At 43.9% G+C, this 14688-nt stretch overlaps 1 protein-coding gene across 2 annotated transcripts in view; it reads right to left on the bottom strand.

Annotated features, from left to right (window-relative positions):
- Positions 1–1224: 1224 nt before the first annotated feature.
- Positions 1225–14688, bottom strand: part of PSMF1 (proteasome inhibitor subunit 1) — a 46151-nt gene continuing 32687 nt past the window's right edge. The window contains exons 5-7 of one of the 2 annotated variants that reach the window (XM_074406353.1): positions 5753–5806; positions 4436–4594; positions 1225–2618 (exon numbers count right to left, since the gene is read on the bottom strand). In XM_074406353.1, the coding sequence (XP_074262454.1) occupies positions 2591–2618; positions 4436–4594; positions 5753–5806 (241 nt within the window). In that variant the 3' untranslated portion in view covers positions 1225–2590. Of the gene's footprint in view, positions 3894–4435; positions 4595–5752; positions 5807–14688 lie in introns of both variants that reach the window. The other variant, XM_010351756.3, reaches the window with a different exon arrangement.

Here is a 14688-nt window from a genome sequence, read left to right on the forward strand (position 1 = left end):
GTCTTATTGGAAATGTACAGAAGTAGACAAATTTAGGTGAAAAAGAATACAAACTGCTCCATCGATTCTAATTTTCCTCCTGTGAAGAGAGGCATAGATCATTAATAAAATGTTATTAGCGACAGTAGAAAGGCCACAGGAGAAGCTGAGTTCCAAAGAGTGAGGCGCGTGGAACTTGCTATCTATTTTCTAACTACATACAAACAACTACTGACCATCTGGTAAAGGAACACCATGTCCACTGTGAGCACAATACATTCTTGGAGTTTCGGTCTCAAGAGACTCATGACTTCACAATGGAGGCTGACAGATGCTCATGACTGAGTAGATGAGTGCAGTGAAAAACATAGCTAACTCAAGAATTGGGGAAGAGACAAGCCAAGGTGAAGGTGTGATGTGGGGGCTGTTGGTACATCATAGAAGTGGTCCGAGTTGGTCTATGGTACTTCAGCACCAAAAGACGATTTAGAACCAGATCGTTATTCTACTTGTGATTCACTGGATGAACAAAGAAATTTCAAACCAAACCAAAGTGATGATGTGAATCTCATTAGATCTGAAAAGGTCACGGGAACTTCCCTAGAGACAGAACCTGCCCTGTATCACATCCTGCCTAGAACCATTCCCAAAAGTCGAACCAACTCCTCTGCAGCTCACCAGCCATCTTCATCCCAAGGAGGTGATTATCAAAGCCATAGACTGCTCCCTAAGGGGGACTGACTCTGGTCTCTGCCTTGTAGGTCAAAATTCTCCTTTTTTAAAAAATGGAAGAGAAAAGCACGATGAGGTACCACTTCGTACTAACCAGGATGGCCATAAGCATGAAGAATAACAAGTGTTGGTGAGGATGTAGAGACACTGAAACCCTTATAAATTACCAGTGGAAATGTAAAATGGTACAGCTGCCATGGAAAACAGCCTGGCAATTTCTCACAAAGTAGAATATAGAGCTACCATGTGAACCACCAATTCCACTCCTTGGTATATATACCCAAATGAACTGAAAACATCTGAAACTCCAACAACTGAAAACTCAAAAACTGGTACACAGATCTTCTTAGCAGCATTATTCATAATCGCCTTTTTGTAGAAACAACCCAACTGTCCATCAACTGACAGAAGGATAAGGAAAACGTGATATATCCATACCATGGACACATGCCACAGCATGAATGAATCTTGAAAACATCACAGGAAATTAAAGAAGCCAGACACAAAAGGCCATATATTGAGTGATCCCATTTATAAGAACTGTCCAGAAAAAAAAAAAAAGTCTTTAGAGGTAGATGTTAGTGGTTGCCTGGGGCTGAGGGCAAGGGAATAGGAGTCATGCTAATGAGTTTGTGGTTTGTTTTTGAGGTGGTGAAAATGTTCAGGAATTAGAAATGGTGATAGATGTACAACACTGTGAACATACTAAACCCTCTGAATTGCATACTTTAAAAGGGTAAACCTTATGGGTATATGAATTATATCTCAATAAAGCTGTTATTAAAAAAAAGGAAGAACAGGTCACTTAGTGCTGATGTTTATTATTAAGGCTCCAATCTTTTGGGTTCTACAAAATATACACCTGAACATTCCACTTTGCTGCTTGATGATTACTCATGAGTGGAAGGAGGGAAGTGGCCCAGGCCAAAATCAGCACCATCAGCTTGACCAGGAAGTTCCTAAAGGCTCCATTTGCTTCCTCCCATAGAACACCTAAGACAATGACTGCGTTTCTCAGTGTCCTTGATGCAAGGAAACTCACACACAAAAATGGCTGATTCTGCAGATGAATCACAATTTTCTGTTTTCAGAAAACAGAATTTTGTATATGACTATCTTTTTGACCTTTGCTACTAAAAAATCTAAGTGGCAAATTTATTGTTTAAATTTCACCTTTTCCTCACATCAAGGACCTAAAAGTTATTTACCTTCCCTGCTTCTGTCTGATGGTCTCTAGTCTGATGTTCTTTTAAATACTTCTTTTTATAATAAAAGATATTTTCATGAGCAAACTGCTCTAAGTCCTTTTGGTTACAAGTATGGTCCAATTCCAAAACAAAAACTAACATTCCTCCCGTTTGTCAGCTCTCAAAGAAGGTTATAAGTAATGATTGAATCTGCATCTCCACTTGATCTCTGGGTCTTTCTCCAAAGCACAGATGTTCTAAAGGTTTCAAGGTGGTTGGCTTCCCTGTCTCTGGGATCTTTTACTAAATCACTGCTTGCCATGAGGACTGACAGAAATACCCAGGGAGCTGCTCAAGCTAGCCTCCCACCCAGGCCCAGTTTCCACCTGAGACTGACCCTGGGCCTAGGCATCAGTTTAGTTTTCTTCTACCTGTTCTCAGGCTAAGCAGAAAGGCAATCTTAGGCTACAGAAAACAGCCTAGCAGATACCTCAGAAAAGGTACAGTAGCCTGCTTACCTACAGGTAAGTAATAGGTCCTAATTTAGGGCAAGGAATCCAAGGAGCTGAGAAGTGAAAGGACCCCACATATGGTTGAAATGCTAGCTGCAGAGCGGAAGTGACTACCACCTTGATCTTGTGTCTCTTAGCCTGGTGCTCTATCGTGCTCTTTCCATTCCAGAACAGGGCTCATCACTGCCCTCGTCTGTCGGGCCTCGGGCTGAAAAGGATCCGGAGAACACCAAAGGTCAGGTGGGCCATGTCACAAGGCACAGGGCTCCCTGCTCCTCCCACAGTTCAACACCACACTCAGATGTAGCCCATGCTCCTGTGCTCTGTCTGGCCCCCGTGGGGTCCAGAAAACACAGAGTTAGGCAAGAACCAGACAAGGTTCAAGGCAGCTCTGTCTGGGCCCCGCAGGGTCCAAAAACCAGAGTTAGGCAAGAACTATACAAGGTTCAAGGCAAGTACCACCTTGAACTGTCATTCGTTGCCTCTGCCCCAGTTTCTAGGGTTACCAAACACAGAATGAGACATCAAAATGCTTTAGAGCAGGAAAGCCACCTCCAATTTCATAGGCTTGGCACAAGGCCCAAGAGGAGAAGGGACTCGCTTAGGGTCATTCACTAAGTTAGTGGCAAACAATAAGATTAGCCTTCAGGTCTGTTCTGTTTATTCCTCAGCTTTTTGACTACTGCTGCCCATGCACAGATGGACCTACAAAACTGGCCCAGACAGGAATAGCTGGAGGATTCTGCCTCATCAGAATGATTCAGTCTTTCCACAATGTTCCTGCCCTTGTGAAAGTCATTCTTGTGGCCTATGGGATTTCCAGTCACTCATTTCCATCCATGCAGCCAGATGGGGACCCATCTTGGTGATGTCAGGAGCAAAGGCAATTAATGAAAGGAAGGCGCCTGAATTAAGCAAGAATGGGCACAGGGTAGGAAAAAGGGTCATTCAGCCCTACAGAAACTCAGACTCTAAAGTCTCGTAAATGGAAGGAGCTATGCGTTAACGTAAAAAGAAAAGTGGGAAACCGGCAACATGAATTCTGTATTGACATTTGGTTCTTAATAATAACATCCAAAATGCGTTCTGTTCTTATAGCGCTGCAACTGGGACTGCATCTGGTCAAGGATATATGTCGCTGGAGGTTGCCGGAGTCTCCCTTGGGAAGTGGGGAGGAACTGGTGGTCAAAGGGGAGGAGCTGGTGGTGAAAGACACACAGATTTCTCTTTGGGACCTATCTGCAGCCAGGTGGAGAGGTGCAGCAGGTGCCTTGGCTCTGATAAGGGGTGGGGAGGCTATCCCAGCTGGCTTGCAAACACATGGGCAGAATCCCTTGCCCCCAGCCCGGAAGAACACAGTTGCTGATGGGGACAGCAGTGGCAGCTCCAGGAGAGTGGAGGGAAGCCTGGGATGCTACATTCTTGAGGCCTTCACAGGTACATGTCATCGAAGCCCGGCGGGGGGAGATGGTCTGGGTTAGGTCTGGAATGGAAAGAGGGGCTGATGAGTTGGAGTGATGGAGAGACCAGGGTGCAGACATGACCCTGCACTGAGGGAGGCTGCCCTTCACAATGATGTGGTGTGAGGAATTTAAAAACATGCACTCAAGAGCCAGACAGCCTGGGTTTGAATCCTGACTCCCTCAGTTGGTATAAGTTACCTAATCCTTCAGGGTCTCATTTTCTACATCTATAAAATGTAGATAGCACCATCTACCCAAGACTACTGAAGAAAGGATCCACTGGGTTTCTGACATACAAACGTTCAAGAATTGTTAGTTCCTCCTCCTACTTTGAGTCCTCCCCAGAGGGGAGCTGGGGGAAGAGAGGCACTGAGGGATAGGGAGCTCCTAGAAGGCTCCAGGGAGGCATCAGGCAGAGCCCTGGAGGAGACTCCACTCTCCTGGAAGCAACAGGCGGAGGCAGCAGTAACTCTGTGCCTGGGGCTAGAAACCTTTGTTGCTGCCACACTGAGCCAAGCTGCCATCAAGTCCTACTTCTCGGCATACCTGAGTGACTACCTACCCAGATGGGCTGGTCCCAATGGGTCCAAAGGGGTCAAAGCGAGCTCCTGGGGGCACAGCGCCTGGAGGAAGCCGGTTCGGGAGGCCTGACGATGGGTCAATAAGCGCTCTTGGGAAGCCAGATCTCAGGGGATCCACAATCATGCCACCTCTCCGACGCCTGAGGCAAGAAGAAAAGTTGGGTAAGTAGATGTGGCAAGGACTGTCCTTGGAGAAAAGGCGAGGGAGGTGAGAATGGACCAAGAATGGCAGGGATATTTACTCTGGATGGCCCAAGCAGACATGTGGATGGCTGCCTGAGAGCCAGCAGGAAGTGGGCAAGGGCAAGAACACAAAGCCTACACGAAGAGCAGACCTCACAGCTGAGTGAGTACTTTCGGCTCTGCAGGGGTTGGTTCTTCTGCACAGTGCTTTTGGTTCTACAGGGCTCCTCAAAATTGAGATCCCTGCCATATCCAAGAGGGACAACTTGATCAAGAGGGACAACTTGATCAAGACCAAGAGCCAGAACTTGCCAAGGTCAACTACAGTGCCCTCTCAACGTTCTGCAGGGTGAAGCTTCAGGTTTAAGGACTAATAATAGCATAGAGATAATTCGTGATGTTGGCTTTTTTTGCTCTTTTTTCTTTAAGGGCCTCAGGGCAATTTCTCACTGCCTGTGGGTTGCCTAAGTCTGGCTCCTGAAAGCATCTGTCCCTTATGGAACTCCATGGACCTGACCTCATGTGCTCAAACTAGGATGAATGAGCTGATGGTTCCCCAAATTTTGAAGTCATAGCTTAAGCTACACTGCAGACCTAAGTGATCTCCCCTCTGTCTAAAAATGAGATGCTGAAGTTGGGGTCACTTTGCAGCAGAGCTTAAAATCTAGTCTGAATCATTTAGAGAAGAGAGTGGATAGCTGAGGCTGTAGTAACTTTTTTGGATGCATGATAAGAACCATCCAGAGTCTAATGGGGTTCAGAGACTCCCTTTATCAAGTGGGGTAACCTCTGAATAGCCCTGAGCTGCCCTAAGGCCCACCATGTGCTCTTCACTCTACATCTGATAAACTAAGGTGGGCAGGGGGGTCGGGAAATGGCAGAAGAGCTGCCTTCTGGGCTTGCTCAGCTCCCTGCCGACACTCAGCGCTCTCCTGCATTGCACTAGGTATGGAGGAGCAGCGTATGTGGCAGTGCTTTCTCAGCCACTCAGCAACAACTGCCTCCTCCTCCCCGAAGAAAGAGACTGACCAAAAACTCTAAAATTAGAAGATGAGCTGGGGCTGAAAAGCCACAAGAGCGAGTTGTGTTGCTGCCACCTCCCCAGCAGTACTCACCCAAAAGGGTCTAAGTCTTCTCCCCCGACAGCAAATGGGCCCAGGGGATCACACCTGAAACAAACAAGAGACAATTATTTCAGGTCCCAGAGCAGCCAGGTACCTGATGCATGTGGGATTGCAAACACTCCCAGGTATGGGGGACAGGGGAAACCCTTGCATGAGACCATAACACAAGGCATATTTCAGGATGGTCCTTGGCTCAGATGAACATTGATAATCTTACAACGGCGATTAAATGAGAAGAGTGAAACACAAACCTAAAAACATGGATTAAGACAAAAAAAACAAACAAAAACCAAGGATTAAAATAGTAAATGTTAATATTAATTGGTAACCTTTTATTGGTAACCTCCAGATAAATTTTATTCACATCTTTCTCAATTTTCTTAACTTTATATAATGAATCAAGAAGTTTTACATCAGAAAAATATTATTCTTAAACCCAAAATCCAAAATCCCAAAGCTAAGATTTAAAAGCTTCGAAAGCAGATGTGTGGAGTCACATACAGTTAGAACAGTGCTTCTCAACTTTTTTGTCAATATCCCCTGTATACAGTTTTAGTACTACAGAGGTACTGTGTATCTGTTTATACACTGTGCCTGCAGGAGGGCCACAAACTATTGTAATCTCCAGGACTGCCCCCGATCCCAATAACCAATTTCTGCCTTCATGGAGAATGCATGAACTAGAAAGCTCAAAAATGACTGCATGCTTTCTGGAGAGTAATTCTGTATCATCTCTGTAACATATATAGATATACACAAAAAAATACATAATCCTTCACAAGTCTTATATGTCTTTTTTTTTTATGGCAGTACTTTTATTTTTTCTTATACAATGATGCGCTGCTGGGGCCTAATGTTCTCACATAACAGTAGAAAACCAAAATTTGTTGTAATCTCTTAAAGATTGAAGAATTGCCTACCAAAAAACCTTACATAAATGAAAAGGATGAATAAATTTACAGGTGTAAATGCAAACCGCTTCCAACTCAAGGCAAGTAACAGCCCACGGTGTTCTGGCAGGAAAACATCAGCTAAGAAAGGAAACTGGGTCCTATAGGCAAGACAGACACGACAACTGGTTCAGGAGCTCTTGCCAGCCACTAGAGAAATCCCAGAACACTCAGCCCTGACACATTAATACCCTGCACCAGTGGGAGACTGCTGGCCACACAGCCCCACCAAGCCTTGGACTTGTCTTCCACAAGCATGTCCTCACCTCAGCCATGAAGTGACTGAATCACATGTACTAAGGGTTGAAATAAAAGATATGTACAAACTATTAAACAAATACCGAGATAACAGTTAGCTTGAATACGAGGTCAAAATCAGCAACAAGTTCTATAACGCAGTGCTGATATCAGACACAAGCTTCAAGGACAAATTTTTTTCCAAAGGCTTATTCCAGTTTGGTGAGGCTAGCATGAGGTATACACATTTGTCAGGGGCAAATTTATACACCTGAATTAACCTATGCAGCAAATGCTACCCATCTGCTTGTAGTCCATTTAGAAGCATTTGCAGTGGACATGGAGGGGCCCAACTTGTCATACTCCTGTTTGCTAATCCACATCTGCTGGAAGGTGGACAGTGAGGCCAGGATGGACCTGCCAATCCACACTGAGTCCTTGTGCTCAGTAGGGGCAATTATCTTGATCTTCCTTGTGCTGGGCGCCAGGACAGTGATTTCCTTCTGCTTCCTGTCAGGGATGCCTGGGTGATTCCATGCCCAGAAAGGAGGGCTGGAACAATGCCTCCAGACACTGAAACCACACATTGCCAATGGCGATCACCTGGCTGTCAGGCAGCTTGTAGCTTTTCTTCAGGGAGGAGGATGATGCGACGGCGGCCATCTCCTGCTCAACGTCCAGGGTGAAGTGGCACTGCTTCTCCTTGATGTCACACATGACCTCCTGCTCGGCTGTGGTAGTGAAGCTGTAGCCATACTCTGTGAGAATCTTCATGAGGCAGTCAGTTAGGTCCTGGCCAGCAAGGTCCAGACACAGAATGGCATGGGGCGAGTACAGCCCTCGTAGATGGGTACTGTGTGGGTGACCCCCGTCTTCAGAGTCCATGACTATGCCAGTGGTGCGCCCAGAGGCACAGAAGGACAGTATGGCTTGGGCTGCCACATACATGTCCAGGGTGTTGAAGATCTCAAATATGATCTGAGTCATCTTCTCTCTGTTGGCCTTGGGGTTCAGGGAGCCCTCAGTCAGCAGCACTGGATGCTCCTCCAGGAATACATGGAGCTCGTTGTAGAAGGTGTGGTACCAGATCTTCTCCATGGTATTCCCAGCTGGTGATGACGCTGTGCTCGATGGGTTATTCAGTGTTAGGATGCTGCGCTTGCTCTGGACCTTGTTGCCCATGTAGAAGTCTTTCTAGTCCATGCCTACCATCATGCCCTGGTGTTGGGGGCACTTGACAGTGAAGGGAAACACGGTTCGAGGGGCGTCGTTCCCAGCAAAACCAGCTTTGCATATGCTGGAGCCATTATCAATGACAAGCTTCCATTGTGATCAGTGGAGGAACAGGGCAGAGCGGTGGGAAGACGTGGCGCACAGACCGGCAGTAGTGAGTTGAGACCCTCTTATATATCTCTATATTCTTTGATCTGATAACTTCGTATCTAGGTATTCATTTAAATAAAGAATACAGAATTTAAATTAAAATATACTCACAAAGACATTAATCAAGGAAACTGGAATCAGCCTAAATGGAGACCAGTTAGGAACATCATGGCAGATCCCTAAATGTAGCCATGAAAACAATAAAAACCATGTTCTTAGAATGTTTTAAAAATGATGTGGAAAAACATTCATGCTCTAGTGTTAAGTATCGAGGGGAAAGGGGGTTATTAATAGCCCAGGGAAATCAACTGTGAAAAATGTGTGCAGGTGTATATGCAGGGTGGTGGTGGTGGTACGTATATTAAAAGTAGAAAAAGCGCACTAGGCCAGGTACAATGGCTCATACCTGTAATCGCAGCACTTTGGGAGGCTGAGGCAGGCGGATCATGAAGTCAGAAGTTCACAACCAGCCTGATCAACATGGTGAAACCCCGTCTCTACTAAAAATACAAAAAAATTAGCTGGGTGTGGTGATGCACACCTGTAATCCCAGCTACTCAGGAGGCTGAGGCAGGAGAATCGCTTGAACCCAGGAGGCCACTGCATTCCAGTCTGGGCAACAAGAGCGAAATTCTGTCTCAAAAAAGTGTACTGAGAGTGTAAACAATGACAGTTACTCCTGGGTGGTGAGATCTTTATACTTTCCTGTTTTTTCTGCACAGGATATGGATATGGATATGGATATGGATATAATACAACAAAAATATTTAGTATTTTGAAAGATGCGCTTTGGAATCTTCACAGAGCCCTGGCAAACAGTACAAACCTGACAGTTCTGGGGCACTGGCAGTTTCCTGCCAGACCTTGGGAAAGCCTTATAAACAGCAGCTAATTTAAGCTTACAGGTAAGAAGCCATTAATTAGAGATCTGGGAAAAAATCCAAAAGTAGGTTCTCCTCCAGTCAGTTCCATCCAATGGGCTGGAACTGTAGAATACTGTGATTTAAATGGACAAGGCCAGGTTTCCTAGGGAAGGAATTTTTCCTGACCTAGATTACTGCTCCCAAGCCACAGTTGATGGAGCTAGCAGTCAGTTTTTGGTGGCCTCCAACATCCTTCCTAACTGGAGGCAGACCAGGTGGTGCCAGAAGGAAGTGAGCATCTTACCTGACTCCATGAAGTGCCCCGCCACACAGAGTGGCAAACATAGGGGACTTCTAGTGGATGTTAAAATGCTTGGGAATGGCGTCTTGATTACTTTGAAATATGCAACCATCTCTATTTTTCTCTCCGGATCACAGAACTGGGGGAGGAGAGAAGAAACAGAACAACGAAGGCCAGAAAGGCAGTTGCAGGATGGGCACAGTGGTGCATGCCTGTAATCCCAGAACTTTGGGAGGCCGAGATGGGCAAATCACTCAAGGCCAGGAGTTCGAGACCAGCCTGGCCAACATGGCAAAACCATGTCTCTACTAAAAATCGAAAAAAAAAAAAAGGCCAAGTTCAGTGGTTCACACCTGTAATCTAAGCACTTTGGGAGGCTGAGGTGGGAGAACTGCTTGAGTCCAGGAGTTCGAGACTAGCCTGAGCAACATAGTGAGACCCTACCTCTATCATTAAGGAAGAATATAAAGATTTTCTTAAAAAGCAGTTGCAAAGCTTGCCCAATAATTTGTGTACTAGAAATTGTAACAACATATTCAGTAGGCTCACATTCAACACAGACTCACTGCAACACATGAACACTTCTGTGACCTCATTACGTACACACTTAGAACCCATTTATTTACTTTTCTTCTTTTCTTTTCGTTTCTTTTTTTTTTTTTTTGAGACTGAGTCTCACTCTGTTGCCCAGGCTGGAGTACAGTGGCACAATCTCGGTTCACTGTAACCTCCACCTCCCAGGTTCAAGCAATTCTCCTGCCTCAACCTCCTGAGTAGCTAGGATTATAGGCATGTGCCACCATGCCTGGCTAATTTTTGTATGAACCCATTTAGAAAAAACAGCATGGGGGAGGGGGATCCATCTTTCTCTAGATAGCCCCCTCTTGGCTGACTCTCAGTCTTAGATATGCTAAACGAAGCTCTGGGGATTTTAAAAATCATTTTTGTACATGGCCTCTGAACTCAAGCCCCTACTACTTCAAATAGTGATCAACTGAAGGAAATGATCCATTCTAACCTTGCAGGAAAAACTGCATGGCTGAGCCCACTGGGTAGTATGTCACTACTGCAAAAGCAACCTCTTTAAGGGATTGGAAGGTGATCCTGAACACTCATGATTTCCTCCTTATGTGCTTCTCTTTTATATAAAGCCACCCACCTCGTTGGGCACACAAATCCAGCTGACACCCTTCTAATAGCTGAGGTGGTCTGGGAACTGGAAAGGCCGTAGGACTGGGAGTCAGAGATGTGCTCTGGACTTTGGGTTGGGGATTTTCCAGCTGGCTGCCAAAAGTCTGCCATGAAACTTCTGCACTTCAGTCTTTAAGATATAAAATCTAGGTAGTAACACCCACAGAGCCTGCCATGATGGTAAAATGTAGCATTGTATGTGAACAGATTTGTTTAAGGAAAGACCTGGAAGAATGAAATAACAGCGGCCACTACTATGTATTGAGAGCTTGCTTTGTGTCAGATGCTGTGCTAAATTTAGTTTTTAAAAGATTAAGATCCACTAGCAAAATTTTTACTTTCTGTTCCCGTAACATTGTGTTCTGCTGGTCAAAGGTCTAAGTTCCAGAGGGAGGAACGCTGCCACCAGGAAACACAGCAATGCTTCCATTAAACTGGAAGTTAAGATTGCCAACTGACACTTTGGGCTCCTCCTACCTTTAAGTCAACAGGCTAAAAAGAGAGTTACAATGTTGGCTGGAATGACTGACCCAACTATTAAGATGAAATCAGTCTACTGCTCCACAATGGAAGTAAGGAAGAGTACACATGGAATACAGGAGATCCATTAGGGAGTCTCTTAGTATTATCATACCCAGTGATTAATATCAATGGGAAACTGTAACAGCCCAATCCAGGCAGGACTACAAATGGCCCAGACCCTTCAGGAATGAAGCTTTGGGTCACGCCATCAGGGGAAAAAAAAAACAACAAAAAACAAAAAACATAAGCTGCAGAGGTGCTTACTGAAGGCAAAGGGAATACAGAATGGGTAGTAGAAGAAGGTTGTCATCAATATCAGCTACAACCACGTGACCAGCTGCAGAAACAGGCTCAAGAGATGTGTATGGGTTCAAGTTGACAAGGGGTAGACTTGTGATGGTTAATACTGAGTGTCAACTTGATTGGACTGAAGTATCGATCCTGGGTGTATCTGTGAGCGTGTTGCCAAAGAGAAGAGTATTTGAGTCAGTGGGCCAGGGAATGCAGATCCACCCTTAATTTTGTGGGCACAACCTAATCAGCTGCCAGCAAATATAAAGCAGATGGAAAATCATGAAAAGGAGATGATTGGCTTAGCCTCCCAGCCTACATCCTTCTCCTGTGCTGGATGCTTCCTGCCCTTGAGCGTTAGACTCCAAGTTCTTTAGTTTTGGGAGTCGGACTGACTATCCTTGCTCTTCAGCTTGCCGACAGCCTATTGTGGGATGCTGCGATTGTGTAATGGCCCAGACCCTTCAGGAACGAAGGTTTGGGTCACTCCATCAGGAAAAAAAAAAAAAAAAACACAACCTGCTGAGGTGCTTATCAAAGGCTTACATACATATGTGTGCATATATATGTGTATATATATGTGTGTATATATATATATATATATATGTGTGTGTGTGTGTATATACACACACGTGTGTATATACATATATGTATATATATATATATTTGTTTATATATACATATATATATATATATATAAACAAATAGGAATATATATATCTCCTATTAGTTTCTGTCCCTCTAAGAAAACCCTAATAAAACTATAAAACATATTTCAAAGAACTGTCCATTATATTTACCCACATATTTACCATGTCTACCACTCTTCTTTTACACCTGATGTTTGAAGTTTCCGTCTGGTATCATTTTCATTCTGTCTGAAGAACTTCCTTTTGCAATTTCTTTTGAGAAGATCTGTTGATTCCAAATTCTCTCAGTTTCTTTTCAAAAGAATATCTTAATATCCTTTAGAAATGAAGGTGAAATATTCACTGGATATAGAATTCTGGGTTGACAATTATTTTTTTCTTCAACTTTGAGAATGCTGTTCTTCTTTCTGGCCTCCATGATTCCTGACGAGAAATTCATAATCATTCAAATTCTTGTTCCTTTATGAGTAAAGAGTTGTTCTCTGCTTTCAAGACTTTAAAAAAATCTTTAGTTTTCAGCAGTTTGATTATATGTTTGGGCATGTACTTCTTTAAGTTTATCCTATTTAGGGTCTGCTAAGCTTTTTGAATCTGTAGGTTTATGCCTGTTGCCAAATCTGAGACGTTTTCAGCCATTACTTTCTTTAGAGTTCTGTACCGTACTTTCTCCTCTTCTAGTACTCCCGTAGCCCCCAAGTTAGACCTCTGATAATTGTCCCACAGGTCCCTTAGACATTATGTTTAAATCTTTTTTCTCTCTGTTGTTCAAACAGAATAATTTGTTTACCTGTCTTCAAGTTCACTGACCCTTCAGTCAAATCCATTCTATTACTGATTTATCCAGTGAGATTTAAATTTTCTTATGGTATTTTTCAATACTAAAATTTCCATTTGGTTCTTAAGGTCTTCTGTTTATTAGCTGACATGTCTATCATTTCATTCATTTCAAGACTGTTTGCCGTCACTTCTTGGAGCATTTTTGTAATAGCCACTTTAAAGTCTGGCAGATAATTCCAACTTAATGTGTCATCTTAATACTGACATCTATTGATTGTCTTTTTGTGAGTTGAAATTTTCTTGGTTCTTTTACGCCCAGTAATTTTGGACTTTATCCTAGATACTTTGAACGTTTTGTTATGAGGCTTTAGAATAATCTTGATATTTTAGCAGGCAATCAGTGCAGTTAAGTTCAGGCTCCAAGTTTTTCTTTCAATGTCAGTTCTGTTTTTACAGGCTTTGCAATGCTACTAAGGTCTCTACCATGCATGTGCTATCTAGTTGTCAGTCTGGGACCTGAACAGTGAGCTCTCCTGTAGTTATGTTCTAGAAGTCTTTGATGTGCTATTTAGAATCAGATCCACTTACATACAGCTACAGGTAAGGCCATAACAGCTTTACGGGGTGCTTTCTCAGCTCTTCCCTCTCTGCAGTCCACTCAGTACTTTCCATTTCCCTGGGCGGCTCCTTTTTGGGTCCTCTGATCAGAAAGCTGGGGCTTTATTTACCTGCTCTGTCATGTAGTTCCTACAACTGTACCTGTGTCCAGAATCAAGCAGAGGGAGGACAAAGGGAAGAAAAAAGCAATAGTGGTTTGTCTCATACTCTTGAGATGACAGGTCCTCTTGTTGGAAAGGAAGGTTCTTCCTCAGTTTTAGGTGTGTGCAGACTGCTGCAGCCTGGGATGTAAATGAATGGAGAAAAGGAAAAAGAAACATGGGAGATTTTCCCCACTCTCTCTGAGCATTAGTAGAATCTTTCCCTGCTCCTTTAACCAGAAGTGCAGGCCTTTCCTGGAACACTCTCTGTCCATGCCAATGTTCATTTCCTTACGCTGGGTGTGCTTGAATTTGGACTGGAAGATATTTGAGGGGAACAATGGTGAATTCACTGCCCATTTAGTGGTACTTCAAACTCTGCTATTCTCCAATCTGCTTTCTCAATGAGGACTTTTCATATTTTCAAATAGCTTCACTCTATGCATTCTGTAAGGTTGCACTGAATGGGAAACTCAGGATGGCATGTGCTTACTCTAGAACCAGAGCATTCTTAACCAGTACAGAATGCCAATATGGCTGCCTTCACAGCTGCTAATCTGTACAGGTGGTTGATCACTGGGTGTGAACACTGCACACCAGACTGCTTTAGGAGTGCCAGCTGTGATTTCATAGAGCACCTAGTATCAACAACCTAAATATTTTCGGACCCTAATCCCTAATTCCACAGCATTATTTGAACTACCTAGGCCAGTGCTGCTCAAACTGTCAGGTGCACACGAGACAAGTGGGAGAATCTTAAAATGTAGATTCCCCACTTGACTCACATGCACTCAGAAGACTAGGAGTGGGACCTCAGATTCTGCATTTTTCACAAGCTCCCAGGTAAGCTGACATTGCTGGTTTGGGGCTCTACTATTTCCCAGTCACAGTACAAATTCAGCCATGGAATTTTGGTGTCTGAGTTTATTAACTTTGTCTAGCCAAGTGTGGAAACTTAGAATTGGGGAAATGAAGATGCTGATAACGGCAAAGAAGTATGTGTA

The sequence above is a fragment of the Saimiri boliviensis genome, chromosome 9, assembly GCF_048565385.1.
Source record: "Saimiri boliviensis isolate mSaiBol1 chromosome 9, mSaiBol1.pri, whole genome shotgun sequence".
In the NCBI taxonomy this organism is placed as follows: Eukaryota; Metazoa; Chordata; class Mammalia; order Primates; family Cebidae; genus Saimiri; species Saimiri boliviensis.